Source organism: Haliotis rubra, unplaced genomic scaffold, assembly GCF_003918875.1.
Source record: "Haliotis rubra isolate DU_JTF1 unplaced genomic scaffold, ASM391887v1 Scf467, whole genome shotgun sequence".
In the NCBI taxonomy this organism is placed as follows: Eukaryota; Metazoa; Mollusca; class Gastropoda; order Lepetellida; family Haliotidae; genus Haliotis; species Haliotis rubra.
Genome location: NW_025767154.1, coordinates 835,615 through 860,777, shown reverse-complemented (window position 1 = coordinate 860,777; position 25,163 = coordinate 835,615). Strand labels below are relative to the sequence as shown.

The window sequence follows — 25,163 nt, the reverse complement described above, 5'->3', positions numbered from 1 at the left end:
CATCTTGAACTTTGGAGGTTTCCTCAAATATTGCTTGTTCAACACCTTTAAGTCTATTATCATGCGTATTTTGTCCGTGTCCTTTTTGGGGACTAGAAATACAGGTGAATATAATCTGCATGTCCGGTCCGATGGAGGAAGTTCTATGATCGCCCGTTTCTCCAGTAGCTGATCTGTTGCTCAGTTTGCTCCCGCTAAGTGTTGACCTTGCATGAAAAACAAACAGCCCTCTGGAAAACAAGTCACTGGAGGCCGGTTGTCTCAGGGAATTTTAAATCCTCCGCTCACGGCTGAAAGTATCCACTTGTCTGTCATTGCTAACTTCCATTTGTCTGAGTACTGGGCCAATCTGCCCCTGACTGAAGACTGAGTTACCCGGATGTACAAAATCTAAAATCAAATCAACATCAAGGGACGTTTCGGATTCGTAAGGAGGGGAAAGCCGTACAGTGAGACCTGAGTCAATATTTCCTGGAAGTTGACCTTGATCCTTGAAAAGACCTACCCCTCCTACCTCTACCCCTAGACAAGGTTGAGCCTCTGGAAATAGTGTTGCTTGCGGAACGAGATCTAGAATCCCAGGCTCGTTCAAACGCAGCGTGGGCCTCAATAGCCTGTTTATATTGTCCATTAAACGAGTTTCCTTTCACCAATACCGAAGGTTACTTACTGAGTCCAATCTCTGGATTCGTTCAATAGCCGTAAGGCGACCCAACATATTAACCTGACAGGCCATAGCATCGGCTAGCGACTGATAGACCATATCCAGGAATGAATGTGCTAACACCACCTCCTAAAAAGTCATGGAAACCAAAGTGTCCTTTTTAACCCCCGTATAGTCCTGAAAGACTGGAGGAAGCAAAGCGCCAACTCCAGCAGCAAATCAGTTTGAGTATGAAAGTGTATCAATGGACGTCCGAGCTGCCATGTCCAATCCCTTAAAATCCTTTTAAGTACAAGGAGGTACTAGCTCCCTTTAGCCTCTAACATCCTGCAAATGTGTAAAGTCCTTGTCTAGGTTGGGTTGACTGGCCGGGATAAGACGAGGTGAGGTGAATTGGGTTTAACGTCGTGCTTGAGAATATTTCGCTCATATGACGATGTGCATGCTTGTGTATATGTATGTGCGGCTGCTTGTACTAGCCCAGACTTAAGCTGGTTTTATAGTGCTAGCTCACGGAAATACCATGCTGCAGTGAAGCATGAATACTCCACTCTGACACATTATACTGACTCCGAGCCAACCAGTCCTTGTTGTACCCATTAATGCCGAGCGCCAGGCAGGGACCAACAAGTACCATATTTTAACGTCTTTTGGTATGACGCGGTCGGGGATCAAACCCGCGACCTTCCGCTCTCTGGGCGGACCCTCTAACCACTACACCACGGAGGTGGTCAGATAAGACGATCATGGATGGCATAGATTGGCTCAGAGAAACCCTGGGCAAAGAATTCAAATTTGTAGCCTTAGAGAGGCCTAGGTTATAATTCTCCAACACTTTCTTAAGTGAAGACGAGTGCGGTAACGACAGCTTGGGCACCCGTTCCGGCGGTAAGCATCCCGATAAACCCAGCTCCAAGGGTATACCTATCTCCTCATCTTCAGACGGTTGTGGAGGAGTATTAGGATAAAGACTATGCAAATGTTCCAATTTCTCCTAAAATGTCCAGCCCGGCTGTTCCGTCAACAAACACTCTCTCATAGGAAACTCCGGCTGTGAGAAGGGATACAGCGAAGAAGCATCCTGATCAGCCACGTCAGACACTTACAGGATTAAGGGCGGATTGTCCGTGTGAAAGTAACCGTGCGGGTCCGTAGCCGTGTCCTCTGAACCGCTAGGCCCGTGCAAATCGGACTGCTGGGTTGACAAGCCCCTATTCATAGCCGTTGACCCAGTGGCTTGGCTTAAGCCGGGACGGGAATCACGTTCCGCCTGCACCATGTCAGACCCGTGAAAGCCTTGCGGCCCAGTCTCCTCGTGAGAGAAGGTAGCAGGCTGTGAGAGACAGGGATACGCCACGGGTGGTTGGTTCCCGGGAACAAAGGTTGTGGAGTGTGCAGCCTGAGCTACAGTCACCCCGGACCCGGAGCCAACCCTGTTCCCGTCACCTGAAGCCCTAGACTTCTCCCGAGGAGACCGGCTTTCTGCGTACGTCAGGGCATGGTAACCGGCTTTCACTGTCATACCCTGATTTCCGCAGTAAACGACTTTGCCTCCCGGCTCGTGCCATCGACCACCAAATCGTTGCTGCTATCTGACGTCTTGCCGGGTAAATATGTCTCCTCCAGGTGCTTAGATAGCAGACTCAACTTGACCTCGTTTCTGAGCTCCATGTCACGTAATGACTTATCCATAGCGGCCTGAATATCTGACTTGAAAGCGGCTAGTAATTCCGAAATAGCAGTCATATGCACATGGGTAGAGGATTTAGATTTGGACCTAATTCGGGATTTAGGTTCGGATTTAATAGACGAAGATGGCGATCCCGTGTTGACTTTCTTAGATTTAGAAGATTCAGATGATGAAGTGTTCTTACACATCCTAGCCAAGGAACGAAATTTCTGCATAATAATCCAACTCTCTTCAGACATTTCCTGACACAATAGACATCGATCTGACAAGGAGCACGTCAATCCTTTAGAGCATGAAGCACAAAGGAAGTGGGGATCGATGTCCGCCATAAACTTTTGGCATTGGAGACAATTGTTTTGAGTCATATTCATCTTGTCAAAAAGGGCGGGAAAATTTTCAAAGTCCAAAAAACAAGAAAATATACGTAATACAATATCAACCAGAAATGCGATTGAACATTAATATGGAATGCGATTTGTAACTGACCTATTTAGGAAGAAATGAAGACTTGATCATAATAAAAAGAATTCACTGACTTCTCTACACGTTTTGTGTGTGGACCATACAGAAAAATTATGAAGGGTTGGAGATCAACAATACAGTGATGTCAGGATCAAGGGAGATAACTCATGGATAGTTTAGGCATACCACTAACTTAGTGTTTAAAATTTCATTTGATTTTGTGTATGTGTCTGTGGAACCACATGAATAAGGCTACCATAATCCAGAGGGAATGTTTACGTTATAATTAATGTTATTTGGAAATGTTTCATTTGCTTGTCAGTTTTACAAAACAGACATAAGCGAAATAATAGATCAACATGTTGACAAAATGACACCTGAAAGATCTACATTACACAAATGGTCCACTACACAACATCTAGGACTAAATGAGTGCTCAGTTCTTCTGTTTCACTTTCCTGCGTTTCCCACTTTTCATCATCGTCTCTTGCTCTGTTTGAGATACTGCTATCTTCCTTTTCTGTTCCAACTTCCTGCAATACACAAATACCGAGTACTCTGACATATTTCCTAAATGACTGCAAAATTATATACAGAACTCAGTATTTACCCTTCAAATGCATAATGAATCATATTGCCTCCAAATGAGAGTCATCAGAAGATGACACATCCCCCTTGAATGTTGCAATTCACAAATGAAGTTTGGCTACATATACTCCACTTTTGGTTCATTTTCATCCAACATCTTCAGATCAGTGAAGAAAAAGATAATGCTGCTCAGTGATTTTAATATACATTATTATCCAAAGGCACCCATTCACAACTAGACTGATCTGTATTGCAAATTTCTTCAAGAAATATTTAGTGCTTTTAAAGTTACACTCCAATAAAGTAGGACCTTCATTTTTTCGAAGTACAAGTTCAAATGGACATCATGAAATATATCGACAGACATGTTATCGAGATATCCCCATTTTTCAATACTGTTTCAGTAGGGAATCATTAGAAATTCATAGTGTTGTGTTTTAACAGACATACATTCTCAGGAATTTATTACTATCAAGCCTTGATATGAAATTGAAAATTTTAATATAAATTGTATATTTATATACTTATCCTATCTCACGATTTGCACTTCTCTCTCCTACTTCGATGCTGAGTGGAACGAATGAGAACTTTTCCTGTAGGCCTCTCTTGTCCATACGCCCGTGTTCCCCAGGATGCTCTTCTTATAGGACAGGTCCCTAGTCCCAGGCTAAGCGTGCAGCACGTTCCCCTGTCTACCCACGTGACTACCTCAGAGTGATCATTCTCTTCATGGAGCCAATGACAGTCATACGTAACAGTCGTAATCTGAGTAGAGGGGAGGCTGGGTGGGCATACATCTCGTGAGTTAGGATAAGTATATAAATATACAATTTATATTAAAATTTATTTTTGTTAAAACTTATCCTATCTCACGATTTGCACTTATCCCACGGTTGGACAGGGGGTCACAGATTACCCTAAGCCAAAAGGCACTGACAGTATATACTGTATAGGCTAATGACAACTGTAGATAGCAATGAACAAGGGAGGACGGATCTGACAAGCACAGTACCTATACTAATGATGGGTTCTTCTGAACCTCTTGACGTACTAGGAGTGGGTGCTCCTGAGCAATGTGGTGTTCGGCCGCAGAATCCAACTAGCATAGTATCTATACTAGTGATGGGTTCTCCTGAACCAGTTGGCGTACTAGGCATCATCGCTCCCAAGGAGAGGGTGCTCCTGAGCAATGTGGTGTTCGGCTGCAGAATCCGACTAGCATAGTACCTATACTAGTGATGTAGTGATTGGTTCTACTGAACCTCTTGGCATACTAGACATCATCGCTCCAAAGGAGTGAGTGCTCCTGAACATGGTGTTGTTTGGCCACAGGATCCGACTAGCATAGTACCTATACTAGTGATGTAGTGATGGGTTCTCCTGAACCCCTTGGCTTACTAGGCAACATCGCTCCCAAGGAGAGGGTGCTCCTGAGCAATGTGGTGTTCGGCCACAGGATCCAACTAGCATAGTACCTATACTAGTGATGGGTTCTCCTGAACCCCTTGGCTTACTAGGCATCATCGCTCCCAAGGAGAGGGTGCTCCTGAGCGATGTGGTGTTCGGCCACAGGATCCGACTAGCATAGTACCTATACTAGTGATGTAGTGATTGGTTCTACTGAACCTCTTGACGTACTAGGCATCATCGCTCCCAAGGAGTGGGTGCTCCTGAGCAATGTGGTGTTCGGCCGCAGAATCCAACTAGCATAGTATCTATACTAGTGATGGGTTCTCCTGAACCAATTGGCGTACTAGGCATCATCGCTCCCAAGGAGAGGGTGCTCCTGAGCAATGTGGTGTTCGGCTGCAGAATCCGACTAGCATAGTACCTATACTAGTGATGTAGTGATTGGTTCTACTGAACCTCTTGGCGTACTAGACATCATCGCTCCAAAGGAGTGAGTGCTCCTGAACATGGTGTTGTTTGGCCACAGGATCCGACTAGCATAGTACCTATACTAGTGATGTAGTGATTGGTTCTACTGAACCAGTTGGCGTACTAGACATCATCGCTCCCAAGGAGTGGGTGCTCCTGAGCAATGTGGTGTTCGGCCGCAGAATCCAACTAGCATAGTATCTATACTAGTGATGGGTTCTCCTGAACCAGTTGGCGTACTAGGCATCATCGCTCCCAAGGAGAGGGTGCTCCTGAGCAATGTGGTGTTCGGCCTCAGAATCCGACTAGCATAGTACCTATACTAGTGATGTAGTGATTGGTTCTACTGAACCTCTTGATGTACTAGGCATCATCATCGCTCCCAAGGAGTGGGTGCTCCTGAGCAATGTGGTGTTCGTCAAGAGAATCCAACTAGCATAGTATCTATACTAGTGATGGGTTCTCCTGAACCAGTTAGCACTAGGCATCATCGCTCCCAAGGAGAGGGTGCTCCTGAGCAATGTGGTGTTCGGCCGCAGAATCCGACTAGCATAGTACCTATACTAGTGATGTAGTGATTGGTTCTACTGAACCTCTTGGCGTACTAGACATAATCGCTCCCAAGGAGTGAGTGCTCCTGAACATGGTGTTGTTTGGCCACAGGATCCGACTAGCATAGTACCTATACTAGTGATGTAGTGATGGGTTCTCCTGAACCCCTTGGCTTACTAGGCAACATCGCTCCCAAGGAGAGGGTGCTCCTGAGCGATGTGGTGTTCGGCAGCAGGATCCGACTAGCATAGTACCTATACTAATGATGGGTTCTCCTGAACCTCTTGGCTTACTAGGTATCATCGCTCCCAAGGAGTGGGTGCTCCTGAGCAATGTGGTGTTCGGCCGCAACCCTTGCATATGCAAGAAAACGTAACTAGTCATGTCACCTTGCTTCGCCATGATTTATCAGAGTACCCCCATAACTACAACTAGTAATCAGGCCCTTACCTGCTTCGAGACTGCCCCACAGACCCCATCACGAAGAGGGGAAAAGGAAACTGAATCAGAAAACTCACAAGTTTAACTTTCAGTACCAAAACAACACCACATGACTTCCACTGCTTACCACAGTTAGGTCACAACGGTGTGCTAAGGTACTTAGCACACCGAACGCTATGAAATCCATAAGTAAATCGGGAAGGACTCACTACACTGACGTGATTGCTCCGTGGAGTAGAGGTCAGGAAGCGAGATTGTCAAACACTTCTACATCCATAGGGAGCAACGACAAGGTAGGCCGATGACTATCAAGGTCACTACGTGCGATGGTTAATTCAAACCCATTGACTTACTAAGCATAATTGCTCCAGGGGGCCGGGACTCCCAAGCAATGTGGTGTTCAGTCACTACCTTCACGAAAATGAAAGGACGCAGCTTAGCGAGTGTAATCAGTCGCATTACCACGATTGCCAAGGTACCCCCGTAATATAAGTCTAATGACTAGTATCCCCCAGTGGACACCGTCCCGAGGAGGGTGAAAGGGTAATTGAATCGGAAAACTCACAATTTTAACGTTCAGTACCACAACATCATCTTATGACTTCCACTACTTACCACAGTAAGATCACATAGATGTGTAGAGGTACTTATAGCATGAACGCTACGAAGTGTAACATTTCGGGAATGACTCACTTCACTGATGTAATTACTCCACAGAGCAGACGACAGTAAGTGAGGTGGCGGCTCTCCAAAGTCTCAAATTAAATTGAGAGGAGAAATCGAAGTCCCAGAAGAATTGAAGACACAAATCAGAAATAAAATTTAGAATTTTATTCAGATTGTACACAAAGCAGAAACGATCACAACTGGTGATCATCTGCGCTGAAGCTGATGGTTGTCCCGAGTGGCGAACATGTCTACCTCTGGTCGTGATAACAGGTACATCTTTGATTGGAATATCAGAGGCAGTTGTTTCCACTCCATGAGTGACAGGCATTTGAGACGTGACAGGGCATCGGCAATGACATTCCTCATCCTGGGAATGTGTCGGGCTCTGGCCACTGTGTTGAGTGAACTGATCAGATGAAAATTCGAAACATCAACTGAAGCAGAGCTGCTGATCCTGTCGACCCCTGATGGTTTTTGTACAAAATTACCATCGAAATGTCTGATTGAATCAGTATATGAGTGAACCGTAGTCAAATGCCTAATGCCGAACGGCAAGAATGACAGAGATGAATTCCAATTCGTTGATATGAAGGGCCCTTTCTCCTGATGACCATTTTTTCTGCTAGGCCATTTGATGGAGAAGGTGAGCGCCCCAGCTTGAAAGATGTGCCGACGAACAGGTGTTGAGTCGGTATGAAGTGCACCATAGAGACTCCAACGCAAACATTCCACTTGTTGAGCCACCAACGAAAGACTGAATGTAGTTGTGCGGGAAGACGAATCAACTCCCTGGGGTTGTCGTCCCGGATGTATGGGCACAGAAACATCTGAAGAGGGCGAAGCTGCAGCAGGCCCCTGTAAGTCAGTGCTTGTGCCGACGTCAACCACCCTAGGAACTTCTGACACTGGCGAAAAGTTGTGGGTTGGACCAGCACTAGTGGTGCGTTGCACTGAATCTTGTCTCACCTCTCCTGGGGCACAAACATCTTGACCTTTTGTGTTGAATATTGTCCAAATAAAAAGAAATCACCGGTGTTACCTCCGATTTCTCCGAATTCAGCAGCCATCCTAATTGCGCGAGCAGCTTGATGATGAACTGCCTGTGGAGAGGAAGGACGAATGGATCCTGCTTGGCTTGAACACAGTCGTCGATATAGTTCTCGAATGTCACGCCTCGACAATGCAGGTAGCTTGTTATCGGATTGGGTATCTGAGTAAAAAGCCACGGGGACGTACATATGCCAAACAGCAGGACCCTCCATTGGTAACAATGACGCCTCTTGAAAGTAAATCAAAGATACTTCCGATAGTCTGGATGTATCGGGATGTGAAGGTAGGCGTCTCGCAGGTCGAGGGAAATGAGAGGTCTAACAACTCTTGCCTCTGACAAAGAGATATCTCCTGAGATAAGAACGTTTAATAAGTCGAGCTACTATGTCAGTTCTAACGGTCCGCTGAATGTAGTATGTTTGGCGCATGGAGATTGTCAGTCAATCTACAGGAACATTCACATTGTAAACGAATTGAAGAAATTCGTATGATCAGCGACCTCAGGAATGTTTCGGTTGGCCGAACAAAATGATGGTTCGCCAGGTGGAGTGATAAAGGTAGTAGATCGCTGCCTGGTGACAGTCCACGCATAACTGCAGTGACCTCTGAACTCAGTGCTTGAGCTAGTTTAGAAAACCGAGTAACCCCAGCAAATGTCAAACCGTTCACGGGTGTTTCTGTCTGTCACCCGCGATAAGCAGTCTCTCTCGACTGGCTGTCGAAATCCCGACACAATCACTCTTACCAGGAATGGCACCGTTCATTGTTACTAGCATTTAAAGGCTGGACTTGATATCTGATTCGTGGGACCAAGACAAGTCTGCAAGGGCACTTCATAGTCACTCTAATAATCAAAATTCCGGTAAACAAACAGTAGTCCGCCATTTGCAAACGTTACACACGCGAGTCGCAGCCCATAAATTCCGGGCTGAGCTATGCTGGCTATTTGACAAAACATCACTGCTGGTACCATGCGCAAAAACTTGACCCATCTGATATCTGTCCAGAAACTTGCTAATCATGTAAAACAAAGGGAGCTGAAGATGACGAACCATCTGCAATAATTGCACCCAGCGATACACAAACACGCTGATAAGAGTAGTCTGTAGTAACAAGACTCAGTGAAGCGTGGTAAAGTATTCCTGGCTAGCAAGCTTATCTAGTAATGACCTATCGGGTGGTTGTAGAACTGATATGTACACCGAAGGGTAGATTCGCCGAACAGAATCATTCATCAAAGGTGAAGATCGGATGGTAGATTAAGTCTGGAATAAGATGAGCCCCGGTCACGGAGGACTCTTGAGAACTGGGATCATCAGACCGTCAAGTGCCGAACGTGATATGTCTAGATCACTGCGCTACTGACATCACATGTAAATCGATTCGGCATGGTGAAGCACATAGCCACTACCTCTGTTCAACCAGCCGAAAAAGGGGTACAAGGTGGGATAAGTTATTTGACTAAAAACACTAAACGCCTCACAAGCCGTAAGGTAAACTGGATAAACAAATCAAATTGTCGAGCTTAGAGCTTGCCACTACGTAATGAGGAATTCAGCACCTCACAGATGCCCTGAAAACTAGGATCGTGTTGAAAACTAGCTGAGTTCGACAAATTTGGCCCTATCTAGATGCAAGTTCACGAACCTCGTTGAGGATGTGGAAAACCAGTGTTGACAAGTCGACATGTTGAATGTAATCAATAGAACATCTGGTATCTTGCTCTAGGTAGCTGTAGGTGGTTTGCGAACCATGCGATCATGTGTGTCGAATCAACCAAAACAATTCCTGCATCTTATAGGCGACTGGCATAGCCCGAACCATGAAAACAAAGACAAGGTTCGATGTGGGTTAAGTGTCTTGGGAGGCATCCCAGACACACTTGGCATAGGCTCTGATAGGCTGGTAAGATGCGCCGTGTTGGAAATAACACGAGTGGTGAATCGCCCAATTCGTGAATAAGCTCAATTGCTGGCAAGGAGCGAGGAATGGATTATTGAGGAATACTGACAGTTCGGCGATAGGAAGCGGTTTGGCCTGGTGAAACGGTACGAGTCGGGCTGAGGGTGGTGAGCCGGAACATTGATGTGATCTGAATCAGTCCCTGATCTGGATCGGCGTTGTGATCTGGATCGGTTCGGTAAAAAACCGTTTAAATGATCTCAGCTGATGGAGAGATCTAGCACGATCAGATGAACCGGTGAGGCGAGGGGAATTGGTTTAACGAGGTGAATCGTTTTTCGGTGAAGAGAGCCGTTACGGCGTGGCTAGCCGCTTCGGTGCTGTGAATCGAATCGATGATGTAAACCGTTTCGGAGATAAGAAACAGTCTCAATATTATGGCGAATTGAGTCAATGTCGTAATCCACATACGCCGTGGCAAAACGGTTCGGTCTGGTGAATCCATATGGTATGGCGAACCGATTCGGTGTGGTGAATCGGTTCGACGATTTGACGATGTAGATCGGCTGTGTGAGTCAGCTGGCAACACTGAGCGGTTTGATGAGGCGGAACGACGAGTAGACATCTGATGATGCGCCTATAAAATCATCACCGTCCGACATGGGAATCTCCGGACGACGAGCGGTTAATACTGGGCTTTGGAAAAAAAGGACTGTACAGTGATAAAAGATTATAAGGAAATACTAGAAGAGACTAGAACATTCTACAAAAAACTTTATTTAAGTGAAGACTGCACACAAATAAAATTAGGAGAATTGTTCATAGAAGATGAAATACCTAAACTGTCAGAAGAAGCTGCCTCATCTTTAGAGGGAGAAATAACATACAAAGAAACGCTTGTAGCTTTAAAGAAAATGAAAAATGATAAAAGTCCTGGCCCGGATGGCTTCTCCAGTGAATTCCTCAAGTTTTTTTGGAATGACTTAAATAAATTTCTAATTAACTCCTTGAAATATGCATATGAAAAGGGTTCCATGTCCGTATCACAAAAACAAGGTCTAATTACTTGTATCCCTAAGAGTGGTAAAAGTAAAAAAATGCTAAAAAACTGGAGACCAATATCACTACTAAATACCTCCTACAAATTAGCTTCTGCAGTTATAGCAAATAGAATAAAGACAATATTACCACTTATTATCAGTGAGGATCAAAAAGGTTTTATTCAAGGAAGATACATAGGAGAAGTCACAAGGCAGATATAAGACGTAATGAATCATATCAAATTCCAGGATTATTACTGCTTATTGATTTTGAAAAAGCTTTTGACTCGGTTGACAGAAAATTTATGCAAAATGTAATGGACTTTTTCAACTTTGGACCATGTATTCAAAATTGGATACAAGTACTGCTAAACGATAGTGAATCAAGTGTATTAGTAAATGGGTTTGCGAGCGAGTTTTTCAAGATAACTAGGGGATGCCAACAGGGAGACCCAATATCACCTTATATTTTTATCCTATGTGCCGAAATACTAGCTATTCTAATAAGAAAAAATAAGAAAATTAAAGGGATAAAGATATGTAATATACAAAGCCTTTTAGCCCAATTTGCAGACGACACTACAGTGACCTTAGACGGATCTGAATCAAGTTTGTATGCAGTCTTGAACACATTAGCCTTCTTTGCAAGATTTTCAGGGTTAAAAGTTAATGCAGAAAAAAACAGGCTAATGTGGATAGGGTCAAAAAAAAGATCTAGGTATAAGATGTGCAAGGAATGGAATCTGGATTGGACACAATCAAATTTTAAACTTTTAGGAATAGTTTTTGATGTTGAATTAAATAACATTGTAGACCTAAATTATAATGATAAATTTGACAAAAATCTACCAAGAAATGAATATTTGGTCTCTGAGATATTTGACACCAATGGGCAAAAATGTTATCCTGAAATCCTTGCTTTTACCAAAGTTAAACCACTTATTTTCATCCATCCCGAGTCCATCCGAAGACACATTACAAAAGTTTCAAAAAAAGTGTTTTAATTTTGTTTGGCAAGGGAAAACAGATAAGGTAAAGCGAGAAATTATGTATCTTAAACCAAAGGATGGAGGAATAAGTGTACCCATTGTAAGAACTACTATAATTGCTCAAAAAATAATGTGGATTAAACGGTTGTTGCTCAACAGTTCAAAATGTACTTCTATTGCAAATGAAATCCTAGACAATGCAAATAAATTATGGTATGCTGATGCACAATATGTGTGCAATAATATTATTCCCAGTGTCTCAAATCAATTCTGGAATGATGTGTTAATGGCATGGTGCCACTACTTAAAAAGGTGTTACACAAATGTGCAAGAAATATCAGATATTTTCAACCAGTCTCTATGGTTTAATAATAACATTAAAATAGAGGGAAAGTCAATCTACTATGAAAATATGGCAAAAAAGGAATAATGTTAGTATGTGATATTTTAGATCAGAATGGAAACTTCTTACATAAAGTTGATATAGAAAAAATATATGGAATTGCAAACATAAACTTCCTCCATCTAGAAGGTATAAAGTGTACTGTCTTAGCATACTGCAGACTCAGAAAAATACCTGATACAGCTTGGACCTATCAGGTTAAATACCCAACATTACCCTTTAATATATCTTGCATCTGCGGACAAAACCAAAGGAGTAAATCCTTTTATAACGTACTTTTACCTCAAGTTGAAACTAGACCAACAAGCCAAAAAAAGTGGGAAGACATCCTCAACAAACAATATAACAAAGGAGACTGGTCTAACATATATTTAAGATTACTCACAATATTTTAACGACTAAACATAAGTTACATTTGATGAATTACACAGACTCTTCAATGTGCACATTCTGTGAATCTGCTCCTGAAACAATTATTCATTTATTGTGTGAATGCCTATATACCGTGAAAGTATGGAAGGAGGTATCGGATTGGCTGGATATACTGTCTGAAGGAAATATTGATTTGTGGCACGAAAATATTATCTTTGGTTTCAAAGGTAAAAACAATAACCCACTTAATCTGGTGTTTCTAAAAGTGAAATACATGCTATATAAAACAAGCCGAAATAACATAAGGCCAGATTTTAGAGTGCTTCAAAGGGAAATACTCAACTACTATAAGTGAGTGAGTTATTATTTAACGTCACATTGGCAATATTTCAACCATATCGTGACGACTCAACTACTATAAAGCTACCAAATATACAGCATTTTCAAATGCAAACCCAGCAAGATTTTATGCCTTCTGGTATTCGTTCCATACACTTTTTGCTAATTATACCAATCTAGATGTTATATAAGTATAATAAAATTTGCATCTGAATACAAGTACTGGTATACATATTAGCCTTGGGTAAGGATAACAGATACATTATAGTAAATCCACCCTGAACATACAATGATTGTTTTGTATTGATTGATTGTATTGATGGTGATGTTTGCACAATGTTTGATGACGAGGATGTGTTGTGTATGATGCTTTTGTACTACAACAACAACAAATGTACTTTGGGAAATAAAAATATTTTAAATTTAAAAAAAAAATACTGGGCTTTGAAAGCAGGGGTTTGTCGGGAGATCAACTGTTGAAGTGTAACAAGCTCTGTCTGCCAGCCAACGGGAGCATGTCTATGTGCTCTAAAAACGTCCTTGAGCACATTCCCGACAACGTTTGCTCCAGAAACACAGGTCAATACAACCCACACATGACGAGTGGAGTAAATATTGTTACAGTGTGCGCAAAATTACGCTACTTAGGGTCAACTACCCATGATATATTTCTCATGTTAACTTGTAAGGAAAGCTGAGAACACTCACAATACGTCCACACAGTGGTGCGACAAGAAGAAGAATGATCACTCTGAGGTAGTCACGTGGGTAGACAGGGGAACGTGCTGCACGCTTTGCCGGGGAGCCGGGGACTAGGGACCTGTCCTATAAGGACAGCAGCCTGGGGAACACGGGCGTATGGACAAGAGAGGCCTACAGGAAAAGTTCTCATTCGTTCCACTCAGCGTCGAAGCAAGAGAGAGAAGTGCAAAAAACAAGATAGGATAAGTTTTAAATTGTCACTATATTTAGATATTTTTGAGTCAAGTATAATCTGAAATCTTTTAAAACAGCTTGAGACATATCCAGCATTACAAAATACTTGGATAAGCGCATGCCTTCCTCGTCTCACATAAATAACAACTAGTGATTGAGTTATGATCATATTTTCAACATGGCTATCCAATCTGGGCCTATATGCTTGACCATTATTGCTGTAAGGTGAATACAACTGTCACTGACTTTATTGCTAACACAAGGCTGTGATATTTTACCCAAGCAATTGTTCTTATACTGTTATTGAATTTTGTATTGTGATTGTATATAATCTAAAGTAATTTGTTTTAATTTGTAAACTTTGTTAATTTTATAAAACAATTGTTAAAAGCTTGGGTTCAAACCTATACACCAATGGGGTGTGGCCATGTTGCCTTGTCAAAGCTGTCTTTCGATGCAAAGCAAAGCAGCATTCAAATACATTCTGTGAGATATCACAAAGTTGACTTACTTGTTCATGGTGATATGAAGCCATAGTATAAATAAGTACCAGTATGTTATGAAGACACACTGCAAAAATCATTGATGCAGTCTACAAAACATACATTTCGAAAACATATTTCCATTTTTGAAATCAAGATTTTAATTTACCACTGTATTAGTCAGGTAGTCAGATGTGTGTTTCCAAAGTAACAAGTCTGCTAGTGGAGGAAAAATGTAATTTTCTGGCTAAAATTGATATTTTATACTTATCCTGACTCATGCTCTTTTGCTTGTCTCCTTCTTCTTGCGAATGATAGTGGAAAACTTGAATCCCCTTTTGAAGCTCCCTTCAAAAAAGCGGACGTAAAATCACTCACCCCACGAGTAGCCTCCCTTTGCCCTTTGGCGCTCTTATTGGTCACCTGACCAGCCATGCTTGTCACTCTCTCTGTATATGAGCCCGACACCCAGATTACCCGGAAATCCAGAGTGTCCAGAGGGGAGGTTGGGAGGGCTGACCTCATGAGTCAGGATAAGTATAAAATATCAATTTTAGCCAGAAAATTACATATTTTTCCTTATCCTGACTCATGCTCTTTAGCTGGTAGAATCCGACAGATCCGGTGGTGGGTCAGACCACTTCTGGATTCATTGGTTGTAGATATACGTCCTGCATAGCCCCAGTGGGAACTTATAATGGCACTTGTGCTGATCCTTTTTTTCTTCCAGCTTCCTCTGATGAGTCTGGGGGGACCACAACTTGTCAGATATCTCTGGAACTCTTCTCCTGACATTATGTGTGGATTTATGCAACTCCCTGTCTTGATGCTCGCATCAAGTTGAGATGCGACCCTTCTTCATGTGCGAGTAAGTCCTTTACAAGTACAGGGTCTATTACTCATGCTGGTTTGTCCTAGACGTGCGCATGGACTCTAAAGCTCTAGCTCTCCAGAGGGTTGGCTTTTACAAGCCTCGTGTGATAAAAGGGTGAGATCCATCTCAGTGCCTTTGTGGAACCGTCAATTGTTGTGCTACAACAAAAGGCCCCAACTGGTGAATGCCGGAGACGTCTTCGGTAGCAATGTCTCTGAGGTAGTGGTTGGCAAACACCGTCTCCGACTTCCAAAAGCAGCCCTCCATTATCGTCGAGATGGAGCAGTTTTCATGCAGAGTGAGTGTCGATGCCAGAGCTCCGAGTTCATGAGGGTTGGAGGCTCGTGGAGGCTCACGTCCTGCTGCTTTGTTGGCCCTCAAGATGACGGCCCTCATCCAAATGGATATTGTTGTACGTGAGACTTCTGTGGTTGTCTCCGTGGATAGAGGGATGAAAAGGCACTTGAATTTTCGTCTCCTAGTGTTAGTTCTTTGTAGGTAGACTTTTAATGCTCTGACTGGGCATAAGGATAGATCCTGGATATCCTGTGGCCCAAGGACTGTAGAGAGTGCTGGGATGTGGAACTGTCTGTCTGGTTGAGCGGGCAGCTGGTTCTTTCCTATGAAATCCCATCTCAGTCCTAGATGTACGATGTTACAATGTGCATCAAATCGTATTCGTTCAAAGTCCAGAGCATGTATCTCCGACAACCGTGCTGCTGTTGCCAAAGCAATCAGGAACAGAGTTTTGTGCGTTAAAAACTCGTAGGATGTCCTTTCTAGTGGTTCGTAAGCATCACTGGTGAGATGCTGCAAGACTACGTTGAGACCCCAAGCAGGCGTCTTAAACTTCTTTTGGTGGTCTTCCAACTTGAAGGAGCGTAGTAGTGCAAACTTCGTAGTGGTAACGGAGAGAGTAGTGCTTGAGATACCATGGCTTGTATCTAGACCCAACGATCCTCTGAGACGACCATGCGATTCTGTGGTGAGATGAACATCTTCCCAGAAATCTGCTCATATCCTACGTTGTAGGTAAGTAGACAGTTGAACCATTGCCATGTCCGTAATGGAAGTCGAGCAATGTCTGTCCAAGATATTTTATGGATTAAACTTCTTTTTAATTTCTCTCACAACGTTTCGAGACCATTCGAAACGCTGTGAGAGAAATTAAAAAGAAGTTTAATCCATAAAATATCTTGGACATCACTGTACAACTTCTAAATGCCACTGAAAGACATCATACGAGCAATGTCTGGTTCTGGAATCATGACTTAAAGTTTATTTCTTCAATCTTTCGATAATATGTCAAGAAGACTTGTCCCCAGAATCCCAAGAGAGTGCAGTGGTGATGCATAATTCGTTGTCTCTAGATGTACTGGAACTGCCATCGCTGTGAAGTCTATGTATAGTAGACTGGCTGCCACGAGCAGAAATCATCAAACGTATGTTGCTGCAAATCGCCGGATAAACAATCTTCAATCTGCTGAGAGGGAAGGTCCTTATGACCCGTGAAGACAGTCGTATCATGTTGTACCCTGCTAACTGGACTGTAAATGGAGCCTTCCTCCCACGTTGAAAAGTTGTTTACAATTGTAGACGACTTCCTGGCACGTGAGCTATGCCCGACTTCTGCGCAGGGCGTTGTCTCTCATGGACCAAACAAATTGCAGCATTTGATTCATCTCAGATTCCCGCGATGAGATGTCACTGGTGTTGCAGGAAAAAGATCCTTGTAAAGTCTTGTGCAGTCGTTGATTTCTTCATCAACACTTGGCCTTGTCCGTAACCTCCCGGAGTTACACAAGTGAACACATGTATAGCAGGCTGAGTGGAAAACGCGCAAAGGATTTCACCACGTAATACCGATGTAGGTAGACCGTCTCCCTGGCTGTTGTGATTGTTTCCTTCTTCACTGAAGATAACGCAGTCGTCATCTTTTACAGATGATCAGCTGAAGTTCCATACTTGCTTAACGCTGTTACTTGGAGACTGTAGTCATCGGTCTCAATGAAGTGCCGTAAAATAACCAATTGTGTTGAATACACAAAGGTTCTTGTAGAGTTGATTCTTCGCTACGATGACTGTGAAAAACGATGTCACGCTAGGCCAGTGATAACTGTCAAACTGCCCCTTCCTCACAAGAGTCAAGCCCGCTGATGTTGGATCTGCCTAGCCCGAAACAGGTATGTCTAGTAGTTGTGTAAGTTTTGCAATGGAGTCGTTGATGATCTTGTAGTTCTCATCAATCTCTGGGGCCTTTATGAAGGGTTCCATATGAAGTAGTGGAAATTTCCTGGCGCTGAACATCGGGACATGTTGACTCTGGAACTTCATAGCCTTACCAAGGCTGCTCTGAGATTCTCCGGTACTTGAGCTATCAGGTCGATAGGTGAAAGGTGAACGTATCAAATCATCATTAGATATCTTGTACGTGAGTGCTTCTGATCCACGATGACGTGAGTCCCTGCCTGCCTGAAGACCTGCGCGCAGGTGAACGGTTGGAATATGAATCTTTCCTTGAATCTTGAGACGTATCCCTCTGCCTTCGTGAAGGTGTGGATTCTCTTCTCTGTGATGAGTAGTGCCTGCACGCAGGCTCACGACGAAGATCCGCGTCTGAGGTTGAAGATGATCCATGTGACCGACTTCTGCGATACTCAGAAAAACGTCTAGTCCTGCTCCTGCGCGAAGGCTCCTTGGACTACTAGTCCTTCGTGCAGGCTCGTCATCATAGATGAGGTCTTCGTAGCAGCCTTCACGCAGACTTCATCCTTCACACAGGCTTCCATCTTCGTTGGGATGCGATGTGCAGACTGCTGTCCCTTCATGCAGGCTCGTCATCGTAGATGAGGTCATAGCAGCCTTCACGAAGACATCCTCCTTCACACAGGCCTCCATCTTCGTGCTGACTGCTTGTCCTTCGTGCAGGCTCGTTGTAGATGGGGCCTTCGCCGCAGTCTTCTCCTGTGCGAACCGTCGTTCCATCAGCTCCAACATCTGCTGAGTAAACTGCTGCACGAAGATACCCGGGTTGAAGTTCTGCGACGACGGCTGCTGCTGCTGCAGATGACGACGCATCTGAGAGTGATTAGGCTTCTTCCAAGGACCTCTGCACTTGTGATGAACTGCCGTCTCTGGTACCTGATGTCTGCGTTGATAGATCATCTGACTGCGCTGAGATGACTGCTGACGTCACTGTAGAAGAGGATCTCGTCTTCTTCTTAACTGCTACTTCAGGAATGAGGATGAGTGGCTCGTCATACACGTCTACTTCGTCTGGAGGGATGATCTCTGCAGAGAAGGACCTCGTCTTCTGCGCTGCCCCATGGGAAGACCTCGCGGAAGTCTCATTTGCAGACGTTTTCTTTTCTTTGAAGACGATGCCCTGGTCTTCAAAGACTGCGACGAGGCTACTTCCGACGTTGACGACCTCTTCCTGGAGCCGGAGCTCCCCTCTGCCACAGCAACATGCTCCGTAGTAGCAACCAGCAATTCACCGGATTGGTGAATCTCAGCAGCCAGCAATAAACGGTTATCAGCGCATTCACTCGGTTAGACATGACTTGTATATGCCGTCTAGACCTGTCCTTAGCACATCTAAGAATGGAACTTCAATTTCAGATAATTGCTGACAAAGTTGGTAGCGAAAGCTGGAAGTACATGTAGAAGTGCAATTAGGACTGATGAGGATCAGCAGCAGACAACCGGTACCTGCAACGAATGCAAGTTTTTCATCAATTGTAAACAAGATGAAATATCACATCAACAACGTGAATAAATAGATAAATCAGACAACAACAAAAATCCCAACCATATTGCTGGTATATCTTCCTAAATGCCGTATATAGCTAATAGTAGTGGTAAAGGCCTAAAATTATGTAATTTTCTGAATAAAATTGATATTTTATACTTATCCTGACTCATGCTCTTTTGCTTGTCTTCTTCTTCTTGCGAACATAGTGGAACACTTGTATCTCCCTAATTGAAGCTCTCTTCAATGTAAAATCACTAATTAGTACTCACCAAGAGTTGCCTCCCTCTTCCAAAATGCGCGGGAAAGGAGGCGCCACCTCTTCCCTCATGCTTCACTCTCTCCTGTTTAACGAGCCCAACACTTGAATTTACAGGGAAATCCAAAGTGTTATGTGGGGAGGATGGGAGGGTTTACCTCATGAGTCAGGATAAGTATAAAATATCAATTTTATTCAGAAAATTACATATTTTTCCTTATCCTGACTCATGCTCTTTTGCTTGTAGAATCCTACGGAAACGGAGGTGGGAAACAGAATACTTTGGATTTAAATAATTAGTGATTTATATATATGTAATAACTCCCTAAGGGAACTTCATAATGGCACTGTAATTAAGATCATTCCTGCTGCTATAAAACATAAGTTCTACCAGCTGCCATAGATGGGGGTACTACAATATTTAGATACTATGATAATAGTAATAATGGTATAAAAGCGACTCCAAAGTGGAGAAGCGACCCAATGTACATTTAACATCAGTACTGGGCTTAAGACTAATGAAGACTTAAGATATCTATATAATTAGCACAAAACTCCGTAGAGTTATAAGCTAGATGATACTGGTATGATATATACATAATAATCTCGTGAGACTATGTCTCATCGTCTACGAGGGACTGTCAGCTGCTGTGGGAGGACCATGGGACCGAAATGGTGAATACCTGAGACGTCCTCGGTGGTGATATCTCTCAGATAGTGGTTAGCAAACACCATGTCGGATTTCCAAAAGCAGCCCTCCATAATGGTATTCAACGAGCAATTTCCGTGTAGAGCGAGTGTGGAAGCCAGTGCTCTGATTTCATGGGGATTAGATGCTCTTGGAGGGTCGAGTCCTGCAGCCTTGTAGGCAAGAAGTATGACAGTTCTGATCCATATCGATATGGTGGTACGAGAGACTTGAGTTGTCGTCGCCTCGTTTTGGATCGTTGTAGATAGATTTTGAGTGCTCTCAGTGGGCATAAAGATAGGTCAAGCGTATCTTGAGGTCCGAGAATTGAGGAAAGTGCAGGAACATGGAATAATCTGTCTGGTTGACCTGGCAATTGATTCTTGGCGATAAAGTCCCATCGCAGTCCCATATGCACTATGTTTTGATTGTCGTCGAAACGTATTCTCTCATAATCTAGTGCGTGAATTTCTGACATCCTGGCTGCCGTTGCTAGGGATAACAGGAACAATGTTTTCTGTGACAGAAATTCAAAAGATGTTGATTCCAGTGGTTCATAGGCCTCACTTGTGAGGTGTTGGAGCACTATATTTAGATCCCATGCTGGAGCGCGAAATCTCTGTTTCTGATCCTCCAATCGGAATGAACGTAGCAAGGCCAGTAACTCTGGCGTTTTCGTTAACTTGACACCCGTTCTCATAGTTATCACTGAACTTAGAGCTGCGAGATATGTTGACAATGTCGAGCCTTTTAGACGTTTAGTTTGTCGTAGGTAACACAGGTAGTCAGCCACTTGTGGATGTGTAGCATTTCTAGCTGTAAATCCCTTTTTAGCAGCGTATGTTTCAAAACTGTGCCACTTGTCGTCATACAAGTTGCGCGTAGAATTGCGTAAAGCAAGCGTGACTGCTTTCGCCGCTCTGGCTGAATAACCTCTCTTGTTTAGACACACTTTAAAACAGTCCATACGTGAAGTTGGAATGCTTCTGGGTTTCCGTGCGCTTGTTTGGTGTGAGGATGTACTAGTAGATTCGGGCGTTTTGGTAGTTGTAGTGTTGGTTGTCCGATTTCTTGAATTAGAATGGGAAACCACGTTCTCGCTGGCCAGTAGGGCATTCTGTAGAATGATACTCCAATGTAGTAGGGCCTTGATTACTGCTTTCATTTCTAGCATGTTTATGTGCAGCTTGCTCTCTTGCTGGTTCCATAACCCTGATGCCGTCCGGTTGGCGAGATGAGCTCCCCAACCTTGGAGCGACGCGTCTACATAGTGATGGGTTTTGAATTCCGGCTCTGTTAAATAGATGCCTTCGCAGACATTCGACCTCCTGGTCCACCATAGTAGATGAGGCCTGATGTGCTTCGGTAGACGGAATGGTTGTAGGTCGTCGAGATGAGCGTTGATGAGGACCTGTAACGGACGTAACTGTAGTCTGCCTCTGACTGTCATGTCTTGGGCTGACGTGAGGAGACCCAACAGACTCTGCCATTGTCGTAGTGGTAGCGGAGAGAGTAAGGCTTGTGGGATGGTCTGTTGGATCTTGAGCCATCGGTCCTCTGGTACGACGATACGGTTCTGTGTCGTGATAAATCGAATGCCTAGAAATTGCAGTTTATCATTAGGTTGTGTACCATCTTGCTTTAATCGAGCTGTAGTCAAACCACTCATCAAGAAAACAACACTTGACCCTCAGAGCCTAAAAAACTATCGTCCTGTCTCAAATTTGATGTTCATGTCTAAAGTTCTGGAGAAAGTAGTCAAACAACAACTCTCGGATCATCTTTCTCAGCATAACTTGACTGATTGTTACCAATCTGCCTACAGGCAGGCTCACAGCACAGAAACTGCTCTAAATTATGTCTTGAACTCTGTCAGATCTGCAGTCGACCATGGTGAATCTGCTTTGCTTGTCCTCCTGGATTTATCTGCGGCTTTCGACACAATTAACCATGAAATTCTTCTTGAGCGTTTGGTGAAAGAATTTGGTTTGACTAATACAGTTCTTGATTGGCTAAGATCCTACCTTTCAGACAGAACCCAGTCCATTCAAATCGGAACATCTTCATCATCCAGTCACACCCTAACCTGTGGAGTTCCCCAGGGATCAGTTCTTGGACCAATTCTTTTCTCCCTGTATACTCAACCGCTCGGAAAACTGATGTCTGCTTATCATGTGCCTCATCATTTCTATGCGGACGACAGCCAATTGTTTGACAGTTTTAAGTCCTCAGAGCAAAGTCAGTTAGAGTGCAAGTCCAACCTTGAAGCATGCCTCTCCAGCACAAGATCCTGGATGTCTGCTAACAAGCTGAAACTGAACGACTATAAAACAGAAACAATGGTCATCTCCACAATCTCAAGACAACGAAACCTTATCATCAAAGATATCTCCATTGGGCAATCTTCGATTCCTTTTTCTCCTCTTGTGAAAAACCTTGGCGTTCTTTTGGACTCAAACCTCAGCATGGACAAGCAAATAAATCATCTAGTAAAGACCTGCCACTACCATCTGAAGAACATCGGCAGCATCCGCAAAGTCCTAACAAAAGAAGCCACTGCCACCCTTGTGCGGACACTGATTTTATCCCACCTGGATTACTGCAACAGTTTACTGTTTGGCATCTCTTCCTCTCAACTCCATCGTCTTCAGAAAATCCAGAACAAAGCTGCACGCATCATCACTCTCACCAGTACTTGCTGTCACATCTCTCCCATTCTAAACTCTCTACACTGGCTCCGTATTCGTGAAAGGATTGACTTCAAGATTCTCTGCCTCACCTACCAGTCTTTCTACAACTCAGGACCTTCCTACCTTCAAGACCTTCTGACACATTACTCTCCAGAAAGAACTCTGCTCATCACAACAACTGTTACTTGCTGTCCCGAGCTACAATCTCAAATCATTTGGCTCAAGGACCTTTTCATATGCAGCAGCTTCTCTGTGGAACTCTCTCCCTATCGAGTTAAAATCATCTCCTTCCCTAAGTACATTCAAAACACGACTAAAGACTCACCTATTTCTTGGCTACAAGTGACTTCCAATCATCCGTACCTGCCAACTGTATATAGTTTTAATTTGAGCTCAGGAAGCTTTGAGCATATCCCTGTGACGTGGAAAGGCGCTATATAAATGGCCTATTATTATTATTATTATTATTATTATCTTGCGTAGGTTCTAGGTCCGACTTGAGTAGATTTACTAACCATCCTAGCTGTGTTAGTAGCTTGATGATGAAGTTTAACTGTAGTTTGAGACGCTGTGGATCTTGATCTACTTGAATCCCGTCGTCAAGGTAGAACGCACTGCGTAGCCCTAGACGATGTAGGTAAGTGACGATAGGTTTCGTTACTCTAGTGAATAACCAGGGGGCCGATGATATTCCAAATGTGAGTACTCTCCATTGATAATGCAGCCCATCTAGTGTAAACCGCAGGTATTTCCTGGATTCGGGATATGTAGATAAACATCCTGCAGATCTATACTGGCCATGTAGTCCATGGGTCGAACTAGGTGCAGTAGATGTATCATGCGAAACGTTAGCGGTTTACGTAGATAATCTCTGTTGAACGTGCTCATGTTGTAAATGAGTCTGAACTTTTCCTTGGAGTTTTTCTTGGGCACTAGGAAAACTGGGGAGTAGAAGCCTGGTTCGATGTTTACTTGATCCAGTACTTCTATGGCCTGCTTGGTTAGGAGAGATGAAACAGCTTCTTGTAACTTTGGTAGTTGTTGCGCCTGGAAGTCGAACTTGTGAGGGTTGACTGTAAGCGGAGGCGTGGCCTGTAGTTGGATTCGATATCCGTGTTGTAGGATGTTGGAGACATATGGGTCTTGTAGAATTCCCCAGTTCTCCCAGTGAAGTTGAAGGCGTCCACCCACTTGTGATGGTTGTACTGGAACGGCTGGGGGTGGAAGACTCCAGTCGTTCCGAACCCGTCTTTCATCATTTATAGTTGCGGGAACCTCTGGGTGCCCTGCCTCTTCCAGATCCTCCTCTGTAGTTGCCGTATGGGCGACGAAAAGAATCTTTTCCTCTTGAACTGGCCATCTTCCTGTCCCATGCTTTCTGTAAGCCAGTAAACTTTGATCTTCATGAATATCTCTGTGATGTCTGCCTGATGACGCTAGCTAGCGTGTCCATTGACTTTATCATAAGGACTTCCCTTGAATCCTTGGTGACTTCTTTAGAGACTTTATCTATTCCTCCATCGAAGAAAGATGGTGTAGACCACGGGGCTGTGTAGAGTGGAGATGTAAACTGTTCACCCCAACTACAGGAAGCGAGGAGACCTTGACGACGAGCCAGAGTTAGCGCTGCGGAGACTGATGTAAGATGATCCGTTAAAAACTGCTGGTCCTTCTTCTGCATAAGGAGGGCCGAGTATATCATTCTGTCATCTTCTGATGTAGAATCTCGAAATCTGGTGATGAGAGTTTCATTAATCGTTCTTGATCTGTTAAGGCCGAAGAACATTCTCCTTGTCATGGTTTCGATCTGAACCAGCTTGCGGTCGTCTATCTTGTAGGTCTTATTCTTGGCATCGTTGATTACTTTGAAGTTATCGTCGATTTCTTGTGCCTTGAAAAATGGGTCCATATTATGGGTTGAGAACTTTTTGGCGTTGAACTGTGGTAAGTGCGGCGCCTGAGCTTCAGTGGCTTTATGGAAGGCTGTGTCCAGATTCTGGGGGACCGCTGCTATCGGGTCGATCGGAGGTAGGGTGATGGTGTCTGCATCGTCCTCCCTCATGAGATAAGTGTGGGCCGGGTTACCGTTCTTGGAAGGTGAAGCTAGGTCCAGGTTGTTAACCATCCAGTAGCGTATTTCTCCCTCGGAGAATATGATGCCTCCATCATCTTCTGTAACGGGATCGCTAATAAGAGGTTGATGCTCTTCCGATGGTGACTGAGGTGGAGACCTGTATACTTCTACAGCTGTGCAGGGTGACGTCAACGGAGACCTGTCTGGGGACTTTCGTGAAGACTTGTGAGGCGAACGGTGTGGTGACCTGCGAGGAGATCGACGTGGTGACCTGTGAGGAGATCGGCGAGGTGAACGACGAGGTGATCGATGTGGAGAACGGCGAGGAGATCATCGTGGAGAACAGCCTGATGAGCTGCGTCTATATGGT

The 25,163-nt window shown here is 43.9% G+C and overlaps 1 protein-coding gene across 1 annotated transcript in view; it reads right to left on the bottom strand.

Annotated features, from left to right (window-relative positions):
- Nucleotides 1-3,187: 3,187 nt before the first annotated feature.
- The window catches only part of LOC124290487 (RNA cytidine acetyltransferase-like), a 204,524-nt gene continuing 182,548 nt past the window's right edge, over nt 3,188-25,163 (bottom strand). The window contains exon 25 of the mRNA XM_046727199.1: nt 3,188-3,349. Within this exon, the coding sequence (XP_046583155.1) occupies nt 3,253-3,349 (97 nt within the window). The 3' untranslated portion in view covers nt 3,188-3,252. The remainder of the gene's footprint in view (nt 3,350-25,163) is intronic.